We start from the raw sequence: 24,388 nt of genomic DNA, 5'->3' as shown, positions 1-24,388 counted from the left end.
GCAGGGTCTGGTCTACTTTCCTCTCTCTGAGCCAGTTCACAATGTTATCTGTCACTATCTCAGCTGGTTTCCTGATGTCATCTTTCTCTGGAGTGAAATGCCACAAATACTTCCCTCCTGGTTCACTGCAGCAGGAGTAGTGTTCCTCCTTCACCATGGCAGGGAACAACTTGTCAGAATCTCCAACTTTCATGAACACTTTAGTGTCATCCCTTCTCCCATCAAAGAACAAACAATTGATTCCATTTTCTCTTATCCCTTATCAAACTCCTCTTCTAGGTTACTGACAAGTTTCTCCTGAGCTCTCCTTACTTTGTTATGATCTATCACCACGTGAACATCATCAGGTGTTATCAAACCACCGTCAATCCAGGCAGCTGTTGCTATCTCTGCAGTTTCTCTGAGACCAGTGTGGTGTGCATGCTGGCCAGAGCTATGCTCGGGATATCTTTCTATTTCAATCTTATGCCTGGAAGGTTTGGGATCATTATTTCTGGGTTAGGGACAAAGTCACCATTCTCCTGGTCCTTTTCCGGATCAGCCATAGAAATCATTAAACTCTGAATCAGCTTGACTCAATCATCGGCCTTTTTTACCTCATCCTCGGCACTCTTCTCCTCTTCCGTCTGTGGCAGCCTCCTGTCTCTTGGACTCGGAATATCTTGGCTAATCATGAGAGCCCCTATACTGCCAGTCTTCTCTCTCTGTGCTTTGACAAATGCCAGTTCGATCACAGAATCTTCAGTTCACGCTTGCAAATACAGGAGATGTGGGCCTCGGATTTAGTCACGTCGCATCAAACTCAGGACAGAGAACAATTGGGCACTTACAGTAATTATGTCAAATAACTGGTCCAGTTGCTTGGCAAAAGCTGTCATAACTGCAAGTTTTCCTCTCCCAAGAAGATATCTCTTGCCTTTTCTAACCTGGCGAGCAGTCTCTCACTAATCTTCTTCTGACTGTTATGACTGGAGGCTTGAACTGGCGTTAGCAGAGTGTACTGTGCCAAGACAGCTTTGGTCATATCACTGGCAATGTCTTTGTTTGTGTAAGTTCTTTGGTTCTTTCACTGATTTGCCTGATTAAAACACGTATCTCAAAGCATCTCTCAATGTAGGCACTCCGACTGAGGCTCTCTCCCCAGACCCAGGATAGTGACTGAGATGGCTGGATTTTTGGTTCCTCGTCCTGACACAAGCAGCCATCGTAAATATTATCAACTTATAAATGCATCAGAATCTGAAACAGAAAAAAAATATTGTTAGTTGGGTTGTTAAGAATGAAGTCCGACAGCAATGTTCACTATTTAATTGTAATGCACTAATGCAGCTATGCGTTAGATTTTCGATAAATTTCAGCTAAAATTTACCTAGCAAAAGGTTGCAAATATTGAAACTGAAATTATTTTCTGTTTATATACACAAAAATCTACCAAAAAAGTGATGGGCCATTAGTTTTAGCTGATCTTCCCTCCTATGACACACCCTTAATAAGACAGTATAGTCTGGATTCGCCGGTTTTGTTAACTCATTTGGTCATTTATGCGTTGCTTGCCAGAATGAAATGCTTAAATTACACAGTAAATTTGATCATTACTGCGGAAGCGGCGCAGGCAGAGTGCTGCCAAGGTCATCCAATCATCAAAACATTACTGGTTTCTTCACCGCCAACCACCACAGCGCCCAAGTCAGTGATAGTGATCGTGAGAATATGGACTTGAGGGTTTGGCCCTGCAAGCCTCTGTGGTGGATAGCGATACAATTGATACAAGTGATACAGGTGAGGGCCAATAATCTGCCCTCTGCCGGAACCAAGCCCCCATCCCCGTGTGCCAGCCATCTTTTCTACTAACGTAAGTGTTAAAAACCTAATATTATTGATATTTCTCTTAATTATTAATTGTGTGTGCATACCATCATAAAATTAAGATGTTATTTTGACTACAAGGTATGTATTGTCGGAAAAGTGGAGTTTGAAATTGACCCAGTCTTTATTTCAATTAATCCCATATGTTCTGTTATTTCATTTAAGTTTCTCGTTTTACGCGGGCCTCCACGGGTTCAATTGACCGCGTAAATCCAGACTATACTGTAATAATAATTCATAAATAAAATTTACAATAAAAATACAAAATTAAAAATAAAATAATAATTCATAGTAAATAAAATATATAATACAAAATTAAAAATAATATAATAATAACAACACTAATAATAATAAAAACACTAATAATAATAATAATGATAAGGAACCATAAAGAAATGCAAAAATGAAAAAATCAATACTGTAGTGAGAAACAATATATATGTATGTTGTGTTGTCAAAGTAAGAGAAAAAATTGATACCCTGCAATTATGTATAAATGAGGCAGAAAGTCAGATCAACAACCTGGGACTTGGTCACAATTTTCATGATGCCATATGGCAGCAGGGTCTACCATTAGACAACACATTATGTTTCCAATCCCCAGGCGGCCAGAACTGGATTCCAACGTCTGCTGTGTTAACTGGTGTACAATGGTTACATAGCCAGGAACTAACTAGAGTCACAGTACGTTTGCCAAATGTGTGCATGAGTAAGTAGGGATTCACCTCTATATAGGAAAGAACAAGCAGCACCCAGGCAGTAGTTATTATAGCAGAAATCACCCGGGGAGAAGCACATCACCACCGCCTGCTGAGGACATTTTCAGTTACACTGCTCACTTTACAGTCACATAAACAGAGCAAACAATAATAACATAAAAACAATGATAGCAGTTGACACTCTTCACATCATGTTCACAACAACAGAGACAAAGCACATTACAATCACAAAAACATAGCAAAAATAACTGTTAGTGATGTCCTCACAATGTAAGGCAAAAAAAAAAAAAAAAAACACTGATAAGTAACAACACCGATACTGACCAATAATTAATCATTGAGCTACACAAACACGGGCACGTGTGATCACCATGGAATAAAGCTTGGTACTGTAGTGCACTAGGCAGCTAAGTGCAAGTAGATTACACTGCAGCTGACCAGTGCACTGAAAGATGCGTTCCATATTCCTCGTTGGCCGGACAATGACCATTGTTCAGGCAAATTGTTTACGTCATATCGGGGAGTGGTCTTAATACATCACCACCATTAAAGCAGAATATTGCAAATCGGGAGATCATAAATCAGAGTATACCTGTAAATATTATTAATGTTCACAAATTTGCATCTTCACAACTGCCGGGTCAGATCCTCACCACAAATACACATGTCCGGTAAGACACATTTTAGCAACTGACAGCATCAGAGTAATCAAATCTTAAAAAGGAGAAAAGTTTGTACATTAATGAACAAACACACAAAGAGCATAGGTTGGAGAGGATGACTATGCCACATCAAAGTCTGGGAACTCACCGGATCTTCCTCATATTGAGAGAAAAGTTCCACGGTCACCATTTGCTTCTCTTCGTGAATTCCATAGAGAAGCAAGGGGGCAAAGGTGATGGTGGATAGTGTCTGCAGGAGAGATGACTTGTAGCGCAGCATGGAGGAGCGTGATGCTTCACGGAGCACCTCACCTGTATGGCTCTTCATATTCATGTTGATGAGAAACATACCTGTTGATGTGATATATTAACAGAATAGTTCCAGGGGGTTCAAACACCATTTCTCTTTGACATTAATTTGAGGTTTTACTCAAATGATAAAACAAACAAATGTAATTACTTGGGGTTTATCTAAGGACTTCAATTCAAGTTACCGTATATGCCAGACTGATAAGTGACATTAAACGACATAAATAAAATCCATTTCTAACAAAACAACTTTCTTCTTTACATCACTTCATTTTACACACCAGCTGTTATAAGCCACCATGATGACATAGTAATTAATGAGACGCTGAAGAGATTTAACAGTGCAGTACAGTACAGTATGTGGCCACACCTGTTTGGTGAAATTTTGAGGAAGTTAGGCATGATCAGTTATGAACTTGGGAAAGCTACCAGATTATGGTCTGAAGTATTGGTATCTGATAAACCTCTCTATGAATTTATAACTTAACTAACATGTTATAACAAGATAAATAGATTTGTATGACCACATGCTTTAAAAAAAAATATTCTTCAGTAAACATAAAAACCCCCACAAAGTCCAGTACAATACTATCATAACGAGCCATCACTTACCACTAACACTGTGCCCAGAATAGTAACAACATAAGCACCTTGATACTGCAAATAGATTATGAGAAATTCTTAATCACAAGTGATAGAAGGAACACTGTGATGAGAGTAAGTTGACCAATATGGATCCATAAAATATTATGAAGTCACAATTACTGGATAACTGCACAGAATATGCAAGTGAAATAGGTCCAAACAGTTAAATAACACTGACAGTCAAAAGTTACCATGCCAGCCAGCCGGCATCACTCGGGTACCATGCCTGGGGTGGAAAAACACAAGTACAATATGCAGTTATTTCATCAGAGTAAAGAGAAACAGAATGGAGTCTGTGTATAATTCCTTTAACCAAGAATTCAGTGTCTAAGACACAAGTACAGTACAGTAACAGCACACTGTTAACACTGTTAATCCACCCCACAGGGAGGGAGTCTATAAATAAAGGCATAAGGCCCCAAAAAAGTTTCCAACTTCAAAATATTTCTCAAGAATGTTGTGCAATTCAAGAATAGAAACAACAAATTTGGACAAATGATCCCAAGATATTAGAATTATGGGTTTTCAATGTGAGCCAGTGAGATCAGCCCCTCCACCTTCTGACACACACAGTACTGTACAGAGAAGATATCTTAAGGAGGTTGTCAGAACTGATGCCGTCTTACTCTCACATTATCTACCCAAAGAAAGTATTGTTGGTGGCTTATCTGCTTCAAGAACCTCTGCTTCATTTTGTGAACAAACATATCATTAAAAATTTGTTGCCAAAACTTGGTTAAGAAAAATTATCACAGGACCTTATAAAACTACTGTATCCAACAAGATATTAAAACTTGTTAAATATAAATGCAGTTATAATGCATTACTGTATATACAATACTGTCAATTTCAATACAAAGAAATGCGAGTTAAAATATACAAAATAAGGTTACGAATATTTAAAAATCTACTGAATCTTGGAACACACATCCAGGTTGAGAATCCTTTATCCAAAATTCCTGAAACCAAAGAAAATTATAGAAGGTTCAAGTGATGTTGGTTACCAAGATGACCTCAGCTGAAAGGAATGCACTCGACTATCGCCTCAGTTTGTCCAGGAAACTCGTTTGTTTGTCAAAACTCTTTACATCCAGACATACTCACCTTTGAGCTGTTATTTTATTGTGAAAATATAAAAAAGAGAAGCAGTTACCTCACTGGGTATGGTGAGAAAACAAAAAGAAAGCACCATTTATTATCAATAGTGGAGATGTGTTCATAAAGTGATTTGATTGTCAACACAAGTGACACATAAATAAATGGACATAAATTGTACATTCCCAAACACCTACACGTCCATTAAGTCTGGATGTTTACTATACTGGTAACATGAGATACATAGTTTACATACAATCTTATATAATGACCATATAGGATAACTTATATATTGAATACCAGTAAAGTGTATTTTAAAGTACAGGCACCCCCCGCGTTACAGAAGGGTTCCGTTACTGGAAAATTGACCGTATCGCGAAATTCCGGAATGCGAAACCTATTTTCCCATTGACTTCCATTATAAAACTGGAGATGCGTTCCTAAGGAATTTTTTCGGCCCCCAAAAAGTAATTCAAGCACTTTTATTAATGAAAATAAACATTTATAAACACATAACAATACAGTACATTAAATAATTTATGATATACCTTCTTAAAACACCAAGTTTAATATCCAATGTAATACCTTTGCGGCTTGTTTTTGCACTACTGCGGTCACTTCCTCTTGATGGCCTCTTTCCAGTTATCTTGAATAAGGGTAATGCACTGTACTGTACTTACTGTATGTTTGTAAAAGTTAAATCCAACTGCTGGGGCGAGAAACATGCGTGCACACTGGATGTAAACAATGGACTGACTCCTCGTGGCGATGCCACGCTTGGCGGTAACAAACACCAAGAAATCCACACCAAACAATTTATTATTTTTAACAACAAATTATATTTTTATATAGTGATTTTTTTTAAATTGTTAAAATTTACCCCAATTTCCATAAGGGCGGATTTACGGGCCGTAACGCAAAATTATTGGTCATAATTTACAAATTCCGTAACCCGGGCTTCCGTAACGCGGGGGATGCCTGTACTGTACAGGAATCCCTGTTTTTTCACATATTTTGTACATGCACCTTCAACAGTTTGTGGAGGCAGTAAAATACTAAATACCTGTACAGGTATTAATACTGCACAGTAATTTAGAATATCTTCTAACAGATGACCATCCAGTAAAAGCAAATAAACTACCATTACATTTCCGTCAGATGGTCGACTATCTTCTTATGATATTTACTGTACAAGCCTATCTCTTGTATAGTTTGACCCCACATTTTTGAGGGAAGAGAAGCAATTGCTTTCACCACAGCATTAGCATGCTCATTCCCCTTCTCCCCAACATAAAACGGAACCCAGCAAAAACTGACTTTCAGGCCTCGACATTGGTTGAGAACGTCACTGTAAAATATCCATAACTAAGGGATGGGGCGATGAGACACTAGCTAAGGCCCAGAGAGCACTACGAGAATTGCCAAAAAAAATTTAAAATCGCTATGAGGTTGTTAAAATAATCTTGAGGGCAAGTAAAATACCTAAAAGCTCTGCCATAAAAATAGATGCCATAGTAGGGAGACTACCGTCCCAACAGAATAAGAGAAACACTACCCCAAAACTCACACCTACAGCTGACTTAATAGCCGTCGGTGTAAACACTGTCAGTACTTCTGTGAGAAGAGGCATGCTCTAAAAAAAGAGAATAAATCACACAGAGTGGGAGTAAGTCCTTCCTTTCGTTAAATACTGACAAACTTGAATTTCAGGGAGAATCCATAGAGCAGAATTGAGCATATCTGAACAGGAGGAAGACAAAGAAGACTCAACCTCCCTTACCCTGAAGCCAAAAGGTCATAGGAGGCCTGGATGCTAAGTGTAGTGTGGGGACAGTTTCGTCAACTACAAAAGTGTTGGTTACAGACTGTGGGAGGTGGTGGAGGCAAAATCAACACTGGACCTGGAGATACTGATGTCAAAGGTAAAGGGGTGGCACCAACTAGTCGACTTAGGATTGGTGAAGACCTGAAGGCACCGGTCGCCAGGCTCGCCCCAGCATGGTGAATAGAGTTCTTCATGCAATTGACAACATTGGCAAGGCATGGGAAGAGGTTTCAGAAAGTTGCCTGAATGGTGTGTGGGTAAACTGTGGCTCGAGTGCATCAACAGTTTTACAGGATCCACGGACTTAGTCCCAGCAGTGAATACACATAAAGCAAGGGTCAAGTATAATCTTAGACCTATACTGTATAACATTTTTCACAGATAAACTATACTGTACTGCACATTGATACAAGATTTTCAGTCAATCATACTGCAGTACTGAAACACAAACACAAATCCAAATAATTGCAGTACTGGTAAAACTCATGCATGGCATATCAATCAGTTCATGCAGTGAAGCAAAGCTCTAACACAGTTCTGGTCAGACAGGTCAAGACATTATGATTAGGGCATCGTAGACACACAACCAAGCAAAACACAGTTAGTATACGAGTACACTAAAGAAAAGAAAGAATATGGCTTGTAACAGTTACCACAGCAAACAAAACAGGGAGGCAGAAGTACAGTACAGTGGGGACAGAGGCAGCTCACTGTGAGTTGTCAGTGATGGGAGAGCATGAAAATATCTGCATTAATGATCATACCAAGTTATATTTTGGTGCACCCAACATGGGAGTAAATGAAATACCGGTAGAGGTAATTACTCAATTCTTGTTTTATCAATACTGTACAGTATTCACAATCTTGAAGTTCAATGCAAATAATTTTTCTTATTTTTGCCTCTAACCTCTTTACCACTGATTGGCTCATTAGCTGCTTGGGCAGTCGGTCACATCTCTGTTATGCACTGTTGGCAAGTACTGGGCATGAACTGGATCCTTAATGGAATTGAACATGCTCCAGTGTTGGTCAAGTCTGGCCTTGAAAGAGCTCACACTCAGTGCCAACACAACACTCTCTGGCAGATTGTTCCAATAGTTTACAATTCTCACTCGGAAAAGTTTGTCCTCACAGTTTTCTGGACTTGTGGCTTCTTCTACCTTGAGCTGTGACCCCTTGTGGGGTGGGCGTCCGCCAACTCCAGGTATGGACACTTGACTGAGTAGTGCCCTTTGAGATGTTTATAAACTTCAATTAGGTCACCCCTTTCCCCTCTGCAGTATAAGCTAGGCAGTTGTAGGCATTCTAATCTCTCCCTGGATAACTGAGGTGCCATAGTGCAGGCACCAGTCTGGTGGTCCTCCTTTGGACATTTTCAATCAACTGACGGTCTCTACGATATCTAGAGGACCAGACGGGGAGACAGTACTCCAGACGTGGATGCACTTCACTCTTGAAGATAGCTATGAGGGACGGAATGTCTAGATATCTGAACGACCTTCTTATAAGACCTAGTAGTTTAGTCGGTTGATTCACCTTCTCACAATGGCCCGAGAATTTCACTTCATTGCCAACATATACAGTACACCCAAGTCCTTTTCACATTCGGTCTCTATTAATGCAGTTTTCTCGTCCTGTTGGGACATGTGATATGCCTCCTTAATGTTGGTACGTACCAGGTGCATCTTCTAACACTTCATGATATTGAATCTTAGCAGCCATTTCTTTGACCACTCTTGAAGCTGACAAAGCTATTTCTATCAGCTTCAAGAATGGTCAAAGAAATGGCTGCTAAGATTCAATGTTGCAAAGTGTAAGAGGCTCTGTTGTTCTTGGTCTTGAAATATATACAGTACCTGGTAAACTATGATAATATTTGCTCTAACAGCAGTTGGAAGAAGTTCTGCATGACTCACTAAATACAGATTAAGATATAGCTTTAAAAACAAGTAAAGAAATAACATTAAATAGTTATATTAAAATATTGGTCACTTCTGATGAGCCACATCCCTTTCATAAGAGATTATAATCATGAAAGACTCCAGCCTGGCTAAGTCACCCGAGAGGCTCTCAGTCATGTCCCTCAGCCTTCAGGATGACAAGCAGAATATGTACACCTTATATGCTGCAAATTACTCTAACTAAATATAACATTTACCTTTATATGTAATGTGGAGTAAAACATTCAGGTTATTTTATTTTCAACTTAATATCAAAGCGGAATTTGAAGTTCACAGATAAATACACAACATAACAGAGGAGCATCACTTGTACAACAAGATACTTCTAGTTTTCATAATAAAGTTTCTCCATTAGACACCACATAGTTAAGGCATGGTAGCTGTACAATACAATAAATACAGAAATTTGATTTTTCCTCAATCCCTTCACTATCGGTTACCACTTTAATATTTTATTTGCCTAATGCCAGATGATTTTATTCAACACTGAGCCCCCCCCCACCTCCCTGTACAACTCTGTTTTGATTCTCTTGTGATGAATAAATAGACACCTAATTATTACAAAAATTATCATACATGCTTACAATTGGTTTGGCATGTACAGTATAAAGACAATGCAGGTAAACAGTTCAGCATTGGTAGATATTAAATACTTGTTTTCTTGACAGACATAAAATTGATGAGTACTTTACAGATTAATAACTTGTTAAATATTATTAGGTTAAAAAAAATACTGAGACCAAAGATTGACATACTTTGACAAGTTTATGTAGAAAATTCTGAGAAGAAAAAAGAATCAATTAAAGATGCCTTAACCCAGAGACAACACACACAGTAAGAGCCTGGGCCCAGCTCTGTTTCAGTCCAGCAACCAACGCTCAGGCATTATTTCTCATATCATTACAAAGGTTATAAAGTGCCTTACAAATAAAAGTTAAGTTTTTTTTAATAAATATTTTAGCATCAGTTCAATGAAACCATTTCATTCCCTATCAGCTGCATCAAAGCCTGAACCTGCCACACAGACACAAGCTTTTCTCAACACACCTACATTCAACGCAGCTTCATTACCTATCTTCTGGTTTGTTGGTGACTCCGGCATGTCAATATCAACAACCACACGGTACTTCTGACCCCGAGCGAGGAGAGACCCACGAGTTGGGTCGGTGACACTGATGACAGCAAATGGGTTACTGCAGATGCCGGGCTTGTCGTGACAGGAACTGCGTGAGAAAGTTTACCACTGTAGAGGACAAGAATCACCTGAAGATGATGTCCCTCCACTCCTGCCAGTCTCTTCTAACAATAAACAGCCATAACTCTACCAAAAATCACTGAAGTAGTCAACTGGGCACAGAAGCATCAGCAATCCACATACACCAAGTTTTATGAAATTCCATTGAAATTTTTTGGAAAAATTGACTTAACAACTTTTAGTTACACACAGACAAGCTCTGATTACAGACAGAAAGATATGCCAACAGCTTTACAGTTTATATCATCTGGATGAGGGGGATAAAAAGGGTGATCAAGGATCCGTTACCGGCTGTGTCAGCACAGACTCGTCAAAAACTTCCATCAGTGACAAAGTCAGTCAGGATCAATACTGTAAACTGTACTGTATTGAGGCTGTTAAAAATAAACTTTAATGTAATTCATAAGGGTAACTTCACAAACATACAACATGGACTTCACTGGCACACAAAGAGGGCATACTGTACTTGTACCACACTTAAGAGTTGGGTGATGCTTGGTTGTGTGAAGTGACAAAGTTAAACCAGAGAAAACATTCAAGGTCTTATTATGGAAAGGAATACAGTACTGTACTGTACCACAAGGAAACAAGTCTATTACAGCATTAAAAATGAAAGTACAACAATGAACGAGGTCTGTGTGTGTTTGGTCTTGATCTTGGCCACTTGCAGTACTGGACCAAAGATTTAAAACTTTTAAACAACAAAAAAGTCTTAAGATGACCAGTAATACTGTAACTCCTTGTACAGTATCCAGTTACCTGTACTGTACACTGGTATATTATGAAAATATTTTAGTAATGAACATCTGTTTACTGTACAATACAGTATTCCTGTTGTTGATATCCTTACTGAAAGCCTACATTCCTGATTTAGAATTCCCAGAGAAATTTTATGGAGCTCTTCACAATGTACATTGTTCAATTTCAAGAAGCTATGTTTCCTGGGACAGTCTTTTGTCTGAAAAATTTAATCTTAGGCTGGAACTTGGCTGGAGCAATCACTACATTTACCCTAAGAATTAAATCCCCACCTAATACATTAAATACAGCACCTCTGTCTAGTGGTCAGACATAAATACTGTATACTCTGTACAGTACCAGGGTTACACCAAACTGAGTGCTGAAGGAAGAGATACTGTAAATACTAAGTGGTAACTCCACCACTTTTCCTACTTTAAAGTTTATTTGAATCACCAGAATATTAGTCACCCAAGCTTATTTCCTCTTATGACTAACAAACCCTAACACTAACCTAACCCACATAGGTAACATTAGGAACTAAGGGTTTTTAATCATCTGGTGAAATAAGCTGGAGGGGTCGTTAATGTGCACACAACAGTGCTCAATAATTGGTCCTAAGGCCTTTAGGGCTAACTTGGTTGTAAACATAGTTGTGGCATACAAGTGAGTCAGCTGGAGAAAGACTAAAACTCAGTCAAGAAAGGCATTCATAATCTCCTAAACACAACTAAAAATAATGAAACTAAATATTCCTCATAAGTCACCTACAAAGAACTAGTCCATTGTAGTTCAACACTCAATACTACGAGAATTATAGTTCATCATTACCGGTACTGAAAATGCACTGGCCACATGACGGACTCGTCTGGCATGTAGGTAAAGTAGAAGGAGGTGTAGAGAAACACACTCGCCCAAAACATCACCACCATGGTCGCAGTAAACACCACCAGCGAGTATGCTGTTGACTGCATGTTCTGAAAAAAATCACTTATGAATATTTAACTACAGTACAAATATAAGATGCCAACAAGTTACACTGATAAATGTTCTACAGACAGCACCACAAGTTCTTGAACTGTTACAAGTTATGGACAAGCATGCCTCTTCACTAATAGTAGTTGTCATGCAAGGAATTCTATTGATTCTTATACAGTTTAGGGAAAAATTTAAATATATATATATATATATTTATGTAAATCCACAATGAAAAACGTGGAAATTTGCTGTTTATTCAAGCACATCTTCAGATGTCTTGAAGATGTCTGAATAAAGACGTAAAGCTAAAGGTACTCCGCTGTTTCCATTTTTCCCGTGATTTTATCAAGATATATATATATATATATATATATATATATATATATATATATATATATATATATATATATATATATATATATATATATATATATATATATATATATATATATATATATATATATGCAAGTAAATCACTGTATAATCATAGAAAGAAGAAAACACTTCGTGTTTTTCTTTCTTTCCTTTGTATATATATATATATATATATATATATATATATATATATATATATATATATATATATATATATATATATATATATATATATATATATATATATATATATATATATTTAAAGTCCACTATATTAGGTAGTAATCTACTCAATATAGTGGACTTTATTCCTCCATGGTATAGATATGTAGATGAAGTTCTTTGTCTTTGGCCTAGAAACAGTGACCCATTGGAACTTTTAGACAAGCTTAATGATATTGTCCCAAGTATCACATTCAAATTTGAAAGAGAAATAAATGGATCCCTTCCATTCCTTGACATGCTTATCATGAGCAATGACCAAAACTACAAATTTAAGGTATACAGAAAGCCCACACAGGTAGACAGTTTCATTCACTTTTTATCAAATCACCTGGAGACTACCAAAATGTCAGTTTTTCTGCTATGTTCTTAAGATGTCTGCGCATTTGTGACTCTGAATTTACGTATTGACGATGAATTGAAACACATTCGTTCCATTACACAAAAACTCGGGTACCCTTCTGTGTTTGTTGATCGTTGTTTTAAAAGGGCTAAAAAATCCTTTCATTCATCTCAAACCAGACAAGTTCCTACACTTAAGAATATTTTGACTCTGCCCTATCGTAATGAATTTGTCCCGTTAGTTCGGTCCCTCAAGCTACTAAATATTAATGTTGTTTTCAAGTATGACTCAACCATTACCAATATGTTAATAAGGAATAGCCCAAGTTTGAATGTAAATGGAAGTGTTTATTGTATTCCATGTAGTAAATGTAATTTTAATTATGTAGGACAGACGGGAAAACACTGCAGCTCAGAATCAAACAACATAAGTACAATATCAAAACAGCATCTGAAAGCAGTGCCTTGTTCGTTCATGTTAGGAATAATAATCACCCCATTGCTTGGGAAAAAAGCTTAGAAGTATTTAAATCATCTTGTGTCACAGAAAGACTTCTGGTTGAAGCTAGTTTGATTAAGGAATTAAAATCAATAAACCTTAGTGATGGTCAGTTCAAAACTGATTTTACATAAATTTATTTGTCAGTGGCCCAAGGTTAAAAATGCTTTGAAAACCTTTGATCTAGATGTATGATAGTTATTTAGTGGGTCCCTTATTTTTGATCTGACCTGACTAGTCACGGCACCCCCTTCTCTTAAGCTCCTCTACGTGTGTGTTGGTGTGGGGATTAGTGGATGACATCATTATGACCTGACCTCATGTTTAATAAGGTCACCCTATATATTTAAGCCTCTCTCTGTCCATGTAATCCAGTTGCCTCTGAAGATGTCTTGAATAAAGACGAAAGCTAAGGTGCTCATGTTTCCCTTTTCCCGTGTGATTTTATCACATATATATATATATATATATATATATATATATATATATATATATATATATATATATATATATATATATATATATATATATATATATATATATATATATATATATATATATATATATATATATATATATATATATATATATATATATATATATATATATATATATTAGGTGGTCCAAAATACTTGCTATTTGTATAATGCTCACAAGGTTTATTTTTGTCCATTAGGTATAAAATGTCCCAGAAAAAATTGATCATTTAAAGTATATTTAGAGGTCAATCCAACGTCTCCTTTTTTTTCCATTTAGTAATGCATAGATTTTTCGGGCTAGATAAACACATTATAAACACATTTGTCTTTATTCAGCAAAATATACTATTTAGATTGATAATGAAATAATTGCAGAACTGATGAGATATAAATGAAATAAGTAACTTTATCTGATTAATGGTAACCCTTTATCTGTGTTTCCTGTTTCAACCTGTCATTGTCAGTCCCTATGACTCAATACTTGACTCTTTGCCCCTTCCAAATAGGCAAATTTAGGGTATATACATTGAAATATACCCAATATAATGTGTTGTGTATATTAAGACTTGTATCATGACAAGAAAAATTCAGTCTCACACTCATGTATAATATGCAAAAATGGATTGACCTCTAAATGTTAACAATGAATATGCATAAAATTTTACAGATCTTGTCTAAGAACCAATGGGACAATTTTAAGGCTTGTGAGGCAATATATTACTACCAATATTTTTTTTACCATATAGCTTTTGGGACCACCCTATATATATATATATATATATATATATATATATATATATATATATATATATATATATATATATATATATATATATATACTGTATATATATATATATATATATATATATATATATATATATATATATATATATATATATATATATATTTAATCCCATATGTTCTTGTTCACTTAGCATGATTCACTTAACAGCAGGACCCTCTGGGTTCAATTGACATTAAGTGAAGTGTCATATATATATATATATATATATATATATATATATATATATATATATATATATATATAAATATATATATATAAGGTATAAAAATACTTTACTTTACAGCGCATCTGTTGGGAATTTATAGTTTTTGAGTTATTTTAACTTCTATTTCACTTAGCCAATCAGCACAAGTGTCAATGTTACGCGATACTCGTCAGCATGTACATACTTCTTGCTTAGCCAATCAGCAGAAGTTTGGATGTCACATAATACTTGTCAGTATGCACAAGCTCTGGAATTTGTATTGTGTATGGCATCTCTCTGTGAGAGTTACTGGTTGGGAGATCGGCAAGTAATTCAACGAGTATTTGAGAACAAAGCCTCAGCTGTTAACATATTTTGGTCTCAAGGTGTTCACCTTGGCTCAGTAAAGTGCTCAAGGTGTAAGTCAGACTGCCTGCACCTCCATGATCCTCCTCATTAATTAAGGTCATTTTTGTTTAGGTAAAGTTAGTTTACACCCTGGAAGCTCCTGGGATGTGGAAAGGAGTTCAGGTCAGGCCTTTCTGGTTAGGTTTAAGTTAGACATGTACAGGTGCTCCCAGACTTACGACGGGGTTGGGGACCCAAATCGAGGTCGTAAGTCCGACATAGATAAAAAAAAAAATTAAAAAAAAAAAATCTACAATGAAATACAGTACAGTACAGTAAAAGTAATAAATAATGAGGAATGGATACAGTACAGTAAAAGTAATAAATAATGAGGAATGGATACAGTGTGACTGAGCACTTACCTTTAATGTTAGTCAGCTGAATGCACACGGGGCCCCCATAATTTTCTATTTACAGGATACATGAAGACTATATTAATTGGATGAAGCAGAGGAGCTGGGTGGGTCATCAATGTCGCTTTCTTCAGACAGGTTTATGTACTGTGAAAACTTGCTGGTTGAAGGTATTGGATCATCTTGAAGGAGTGAAGAGGCAGCACTGGTGGGGTGTGAGGAGACAGCACTGGGGGACTTCTTAAAATAGATGTCCAATTTAGACTGCACAGTTTGTTTTTTCTTTTCATTATAAATTTCTCTGTAGCAAGCAAGTGCATCTTGGATCATTATGTCAACTTTGGCATAATGCTCATAATTTTGATCCATGCCATCAAACATTTGCATTCCTTTACTAATTGCAACAAATGTCTCTGCCATTTGCTTCACTGAAAACTTTTTGGGGGGTGCAGGTTCTTCTTCTACATTTTGTCTCTCTTCTTCCTCTGCAATTTTCTGTGCATGTAGTTCAATAAGATCTTCGTTGCTGAGCTCTTCTGTTACACTTTCAACCAACTGTTCAACATCTTCATTATCAATTTCTAACTCCAGCTGTTTACCTAACTCCACTATCTTGTTACTATTATCCAAAATAACTTCATTTTCATTAACTCCTTTGAAACTTTATGTCCGCTCAGGCATGCGCTTCCACAATAATCCAGTCTCATCCACATTGAATATTTGCTCAGGCAAATAATTCCCTTCCACAATCACTTCATCTAACTCCTCCTTAAAAGCTTCAGCAGCACCAACATCGGCACTAGCTGCCTCTCCACTCACCTTAACATTGTGTAGACTGTAGCGTTTTTGAAATCTATCAAACCACCCATGAACAGGCTTCTTGCTTTAGCCTGTATGGTTAGAACGCTTAAGGGTACACGCTTCTGTATCTGGTCTTCTATTCACATCACCAATAATTTTTCCATATCGTGAATAGTACCTTGTCTTTTCTTTGAAATTATAATTCCCTTTATTGGTGATGCTCCTTTCACTACACCACGAATACGTTCCTTGTCCTTCAGAATAGTGGATATGGTTGAGTGTGAGAAACCTAGGTCACTTGAGATTATTGCTACAGTTTTTCCATTCTCATGCTGAGTTATTATCTTCATTTTCATCTCAAAGGTCATTGCCTGTCTCCTTTTCTTTGGAGCACCACCAGCACTCTCACTTTTACGCTTTCCAGTCATTATAAAGTCAATTAAATACGATAACGAAAGTACACAGAGCGATCAGTACAGGATACGATAGCCAAACACAAACTAAGCACTCCACTGAGTGAGTGTACCCACGCTCTCGCCCGGGACAGAAACGTTTCGGAATAGAAAATGCGCGCTTCATTTGAAAATATTTTTGGTCACGACTGCCGCGGTCGTATGTCCCGACGGTCGTAAGGTCAGAGCAGGTCATAAGTACCGATGGACGTAAGTCCAAGCAGTCGTAAGTTGGGGACTACCTGTATACCGGTCTGTACTGATATTTGAGTAGTTTTTGCGTGTTTTTACCTCAAAATTCTGGTAATTGGGGAGGGGGTCATATTTTCACAATTACTGTACTGTACTCATTTCTGATGGAATGAAGGTAAAATTCATATGAAGCACAATGAAAAAATATAAAAACATATTTTCAGTTAGGTACAAAACAGTAATTTTGTGTTAGGCATCTACTGAATATTAATAACAAAAAATAAACATATTATTTACATGTACAGGTACAGTACTTCTAGTTAATGAATCTCAAGAAAGAACTACATAAAAATCATTTCCAATTTATTTATGAAACAAGGAGTCCTAGCCCTCAGCTGATCAAAAAGCATAATTTCTCAGATTCTCACAGATGACATACTGGAAGAGGTTTAGTTAAACTGTCTCCAGCACCTGAATTTCATGTTTATTTTGGGTTCACCTGCAATGATTAAAGTAGCTGCACCCTACGTGAGTTTTATAATTCAATTTCTGTGACTGTGTGCTCCATTGTTACCCGAGTACGACACACTCTGGTAAATTAATCCAATTATCAACTATTAACTACAAAAAGAGTATAATCTTATAAACAGTCTTGTTTTGTCCTTAAATATCTCCTTTAAATGTCTTCTAATCATCCCCTCCCCATTCAGTTATAGTACTGTCACCCCATCTGGTCCCCGAGATATGCTAGGGACTGACAGTTGGTTGAAAATGTTCAAAGGAGGGCAGCCAGACTGGTGCCTGCACTTCGGCACCTCAGCTACCCTAGGAGATTGGAGCGCCTGAACTTGCCTAGCTTGTATTACAGACGGGCAAGGGGGGACCTAGTTGAGGTGTATAAGCATCTCAGGGGGCACTACTCAGTTGAGTGTCCTTACTTGGAGCTGGCGGACGCTCGCCCCACAAGGGGTCACAGCTCAAGATTGAAGAAGCCGCAAGTCAAGAAAACTGTGAGGGCAAACTTTTTCGGAGTGAGTGTTGTGAACTCTTGGAACAATCTACCAGAAAGTGTTGTGATGGCACCGAGTGCGAGGTCCTTCAAGACAAGACTTGACCAACACTGGAGCGGGTTCAGGTACATTCAGGAGCCGGTGCATGCCCAGTATTTGCCAACCGTGCGTGACAGAGACGTGACCGATCGCCCGGGCGGCTAGCGAGCCGATCTTTTGGTGAAGAGGATAAATGAAAAGGAAAAGTAATCAGAGACATGACCGATCGCCCAAGCGGCTAACAAGCCAATCAGTGGCGAAGAGGATAAAAGAAAAAGTAATGTAAAATCCTCCAAGTTTCAGTCATATCCCCTCCTGATCTTCTACAGGGAAGTGTGGGTATATTCAGCTACTTTAGCCTGTCCTCATATATTAAAGCATTTAGAAATGGGACTAGGTTGGTAGCACATCGTCGAACAATCTCCACGGCCTCAATACCTCTGACTAAAAACAGATTCCACAGCTAACAGATTTGCATATTTTTGGTGAGGTCTAACAATTGTAGCATACAATCATCTAAATCCATCACTATCCAGGTTTATGATTTTGTCTTTTAATAATGCGGACAATCATACACAGGTATACTTACTTTATAATTCTCTCTGCTAGGTGATGGGAGGTCACTTTATACTCCATGACCATCCCCCATACATCTTTTTCTGCTGCACTTTATCCCACTCTCCCATGCTGTACACTGTATACTTATGATAGCTTACTTTCCTCTTGCCAATACTCACACACACTTGCATTGACTGGGATGAAAATTAAGTAACCATATCATCTCTTTTCGGCTTTCTTGCAATTTAATATAATCACCCTCATCTACTATTTTCCTAAAACTGCCTCTACTGTATTCCTAACTATGGCAAGAATAAACGTGTTCACCCCTTCTAAAATTAGAGTTCATTAACTGCAGCAAAAGACACAAGAGGTCATGCATGGCTTATTCCTAGCATCCTAATTACTGTACTGTATTGTTTACCATATTCAAACTTGTCTTCACCTAAAAATTTGCCCCACCCCTTTTCATTTCACCTTTAGTTTCTACCCCAAGCTTATTTCACCTTTAGATAAACCTTCCCGGCTTACTTCACCGGAAGATTAACACTCCCAAATTTTCACCAGAACATTAACCCTCTAGCAGTTAGGTTATGGTTAGGTGAGTGTTAGGTCAGGTAAGTGTTAGGCTACGGCTAATGTTGTGTTAGTGTTGGATTATGTTAGTGTTAGGTTATTGTTAGGTTAGAATAGTGTTAGGTTAGTATTCAGTTTGGTTATATTGGTGTTAGGTTAGTGATAGGTTGGTGTTAGTATTAGGTTGTGATTAGTGTTAGGATAGGTTATTGTTAGATTATGTTGGTGTTAGATTAGGTTAATGCTATGTTTGGTTAGTGTTAGTTTACAATTACGATAGATTAGTGTTAGAAGAGGTTAGGTTATTGTTAGTCTTTTTTATAGGGAAAAGCCCTCCCGGGCACAGGTCATCGACCTACATTTGGACCTGGGTGCAACAAAATAAGAGTAAAAACAAATTAAAACAGAAAAGAAAAAGATTACAGGTATATTAATCTACACCATGAAGATGCCGGAAAACCAGCTTTTAAAGCGAGACAGATTGCATGAGGATGGAAACACAGAAGAAGGCAGAGCATTCCACTGTTTGGCTGTGTGAGGAAAGGAGGTACTATAACGGGTTATTCTAGTGTGACCGACATCCACAGAGAAACGGTGGGCACGATGGGCAAGACGTGTGTTACACGAGCCCACGGCCTTGCCAGCAGTACACAGGATGCCAAATCCACTGAACATTGCCCGTTAAAGTACAGTACTTGTAAAAGAGAGAGTGAAGCAACATTGTGGAGAAGAGAAAGAGAAGAAAGAATATCAACTAAAGAAATGCCTTTGATTCCACCCATTCTAACAGTTGGACAGAAGAAGAGCCACCCTAGATATGAGAGCAGTACTCCAAGTTAGGACGAATGAATCCCTTATGTACTTGGAGCAACTGCTCCGGAGTGAAGTAGCTACGGCATCTGTACAGCATTCCCAGCTTTTGGGGAGCAGCTTTAGCAATGTTGAGGATGTGTGGCTTCTATGACATAAGAACATAACATAAGAAAATAAGGAGTCTGCAATAGGCCGGTTGGCCTGTGCATGGCAGCTCCTGTCGAGAGTTACTACCACTCTCTATCATCCATGAATCTATCCAGTCTCCTTTTGAAACTTTCCAGCATTCCAGCACTTACTACATAGTTGCTAAGGTTGTTCCACTCGTCCACCACCCTATTTGTGAATCAGTTCCTTCCTATCTCCCTCCTAAACCTAAACTTATCCAACTTAAATCCGTTGCTTCGAGTCCTATCCTGCTCGGATGTTATAAGAACTTTATCTATATCCCCTTTATTGATTCCTTTCACCCACTTAAATACTTCTATCATATCTCCCCGCACTCTTCGTCTTTCTAGGGCAGTGGTTCTCAACCCTGTTTGCCCCATGCACCCCTTTCACCATATGTCAGAATGTCATTCCCCCCTCCTTTCCATGATTGTCTGCCTCAAAAAGTGCATTCCAAATAATATGCATATAATACTGAAAATCCTTTATTTTTTCCATATTAGTATCAGTTTCCCCCCCCCCTGAAAACCTGAAGGGGGAAATTCCCCCCTGGTTGAGAACCCCTGTTCTAGGGAATGCAAGTTTAGTTTCTTTAACCTATCCTGATATGGAAGGTTTCTAAGTCCGGGAATCATTTTCGTCATTCTTCGCTGCACCGACTCTAGTGAATTGATATCCATTCTGTAATAAGGGCACCAGAACCGAACCGCATAATCGAGGTGCGGCCTGACTAGCGCAAGATATAGTTGCAATAAGACCTCTGCACTCTTATTACTTACATTTCTAGATATAAAACCCAATACTCTGTTTGCCTTATTTCGAACATTAACGCACTGTTTTCTAGGCCGTAGGTCTGGTGTTGAATTTCATTTGTCATTTTTCAGACTACCCCTGCAGTTTATTTAGATCCTCATGTAATTCATTTGCATCCTGCCCTGAATTAATCTGCCGCCCTATTTTGGTGGCATCCGCAAACTTGCTTATGTCACTGCTGATCCCAGTATCTAGATCGTTTATGTAGATTATGAACAAAAGTGGGCCTAGTACTGACCCCTGGGGAACCCCACTGGTTACACGGCCCCACTCAGATTTAACACCATCTACATCGAGGAAATGGTGAGGCCTAGCATATCTATTTTAGAATTTGGCAGAATTATTGCGTCCTGAAATGTGATTGGTGGGAGATCATCTAATTTGGAAAGCGTAAGTGTTAGATACTGAGTCTTATTACTATTGACTCAAAAAATTTCCCCACTACTGACGTCAAACTGATCAGCCGGTAATTTGACGCTGATGCTCTGTCTCCCTTTGTGAATATGGGAACTACATTTGCCTGTTTCCACAAGTCCAGCACAACTCCCGTGTCAAATGATTTTGTAAATAAATTTACGAGGGGAAATTCGGAGAAGAATTCTCGCAAGAATTGCCAGCTTACCCTCCGATAGTGCCATAGTTGGCGTTTAGAGTGGGGTGGGGGAGGTGGTCGTGCATAGTTTGATTTAATAGAAATAAGATTGTGATCAGAAGACCCTAAGAGGGCAGAAATTAAGTATGAATAGAGCGAGGAGTTAGAGGAAAAACACAGATCAAGAATGTTAGCAAGTTGATCGTGTCGATCAGGAACGCGTGTAGGGAGCTTGATTATTTGTTCCAAATCATTAAGTAGGGATAGCAATGATTCATGGCAAGAAGTGAGATAATCAAAGAGTTCTAGGTTAGGTTAGTGTTAGAATCCGAATGGTTAATCTTCAAGTGAAATAATCTGGGGAAGAGACTAATCTTGACGTGTACCCACACATAGTAAGCGAACACTGATACTACCAATCACAATAAACAACTCACTTAAACGATTGTTAAGTGAACAGTCTTCCTGAATATTCTAGTTTAAACACAAATATGAACTGAGATCATTTTAGTGGAAGAAAATTTATTGCCTTGAGTTTTATATTTCCACAAGGGAATGAAAACTTTAATATGAAATTGAAACCGTCTCCAATACGATGCCTAGGTCCAATACTGTATCTTCTGGTATCTTAAGTTGCGATAATAATCAGTTATACATGTGTCTTACCTGTATGTACTTCCATGTTTCCTTCCTTTTCGACGCTATATAACTCCCAAATCGTTGCGACATGGTGGACTTGTGCTGCACTTCTCTGGATGCAGCAACTCGACAGCAAGGTACAGCAGACAGAGGTAATAGTCAGCACACCCTTCCCCCTCCAGACGTCGTCACACACTGATTGTTGTTGTGGCCCGTCAGCTGATCATGCTCACCATCTACCAACCCTCTCGACAACGAGAACGAATCAGAATTACCAACGTTAATAAAAAGCTACAGTTCTGCACATATATTGCACATATTAAGTAAAAAGCACACGTATAGTAATTAATGTGAAGTAATATATTTATCAGCATAAAGTAAGAAAGTAAAACAAAAAAATTTAAAGCATCTATGATAAAAAATGGCATTGGAAGTTCATGCAAATGTTTAAATAAAATCAATCAAATAATGCGGTAAATATCAACTCAACTATGGTTCTGAAAGAAAAATAAATTAACAGTGGTGTTATTGAAGAGATTTAGTGAAACATAGTGCTCCTACTAAGACCTAAGTAATGCCTGGCTACAACCCTCATCCCTAGCTTAATTTAAAACCCAACAAAATTTTAACACCTTTTGACGGTCGAAGACACCTTTCAAGAAAAAATTAGCATTCTTATGTTTTCTGCTGTACAGGCAGACTTAAGTCTTTATATATACACTGTATATATATATATATATATATATATATATATATATATATATATATATATATATATATATATATATATACAGGGAAAAGGGAAACAATGGAGCACCTTAGATTTCGTCTTGAATCAAGACATCTCCAGAGACAATTGAATTATATGGACAAAAGGAAAAGTAACGTGCCCAATCGCCCAAACGGCTAACGAGCCGATCAGTGGTGATGAGGATAAAAGTAAAAGTAGGTAAAAGAGAGAGAGAGGTTTAAGTATACTGTACAGGGTAACCTTACTAAACACGGTCAGGTCATAAACATGACATCCACTGATCTGCACACCAACACCAACACCAACACACACGTGTAGGAGCTTCAGAGAAAGGGCGACGCCGCCACGTGTCTAAGTCAAGTCAGATCAAAAATATGGGACCACTAATCACCTATCCTACATCTAACTCCAATGCGTTTTCATTGTGGATCTACATGATATATATATATATATATATATATACAGGATAACGTTTCAAAACATGAGGTCAGGTCAAAAAACATGACATCCACTAATCCACACCGCAAACACAAAAGGAGATTATATGAACGGGCGACATAACTAGTACATATTCAAGTTCCAGCAAGCGTGCAACAGATCAAGAACCACCTTAGAAAGTCTACCAAGCTCCACATCCAAAAGAGCTTCCTTGACACATTCAGCGCTGGTTTCCAATCAGCCAAATGGAACCTGGTGGCTACAAAAGGGGAACCACCATTCTTTTACTTTACTTTTATCCTCTTCACCACTGATCGGCTCGTTAGCCGCCCGGGCGATCGGTCACGTCTCTGTCACGCACTGTTGGCAAGTACTGGGCATGCACCGGCTCCTGAATGTGCCTGAACTCGCTCCAGTGTTGGTCAAGTCTTGTCTTGAAAGAGCTCACACTCGGTGCCGTTACAACACTTTCTGGTAGATTGTTCCAAGAGTTCACAACTCTCACTCCGAAAAAGTTTGCCCTCACAGTTTTCTGGACTTGCGGCTTCTTCAATTTTGAGCTGTGACCCCTTGTGGGGCGAGCGTCCGCCAGCTCCAAGTAAGGACACTCGACTGAGTAGTGCCCCTTAAGATACTTATACACCTCATTCAGGTCACCCCTTGCCCGTCTGTAGTATATGTTAGGCAAGTTCAGGCGCTCCAATCTCTCAAGGTAGCTAAGGTGCAAAGGGCAAGCACCAGTCTGGTGGCCCTCCTTTGAACATTTTCAACCAACTGACAGTCCCTAGCATATCTCCGGGACCAGACAGGGTGACAGTACTCCAGA

The 24,388-nt window shown here is 38.1% G+C and overlaps 1 protein-coding gene across 2 annotated transcripts; it reads right to left on the bottom strand.

Moving 5' to 3' along the window:
* Nucleotides 1-3,278: 3,278 nt before the first annotated feature.
* LOC121868995 (seipin-like) lies at nt 3,279-22,600 on the bottom strand. 2 transcript variants are annotated; one of them, XM_042370051.1, is made up of 4 exons: nt 22,401-22,600; nt 11,907-12,052; nt 10,130-10,305; nt 3,279-3,598 (listed from the first exon to the last, which is right to left on the bottom strand). In XM_042370051.1, exons 1-4 carry the CDS (start codon nt 22,461-22,463, stop codon nt 3,294-3,296), a joined length of 690 nt encoding a protein of 229 aa, XP_042225985.1. In that variant the 5' UTR covers nt 22,464-22,600; the 3' UTR covers nt 3,279-3,293. The 2 variants fall into 2 exon arrangements, with proteins under 2 accessions (XP_042225985.1, XP_042225986.1); XM_042370052.1 differs by having other exon boundaries at nt 10,154-10,305; nt 22,401-22,599.
* Between the last annotated feature and the right edge of the window lie 1,788 nt (nt 22,601-24,388).

The sequence above is a fragment of the Homarus americanus genome, unplaced genomic scaffold, assembly GCF_018991925.1.
Source record: "Homarus americanus isolate GMGI-L3 unplaced genomic scaffold, GMGI_Hamer_2.0 scaffold24694, whole genome shotgun sequence".
NCBI classification, from domain to species: Eukaryota; Metazoa; Arthropoda; class Malacostraca; order Decapoda; family Nephropidae; genus Homarus; species Homarus americanus.
This window is presented reverse-complemented; position numbering and strand designations above follow the sequence as displayed.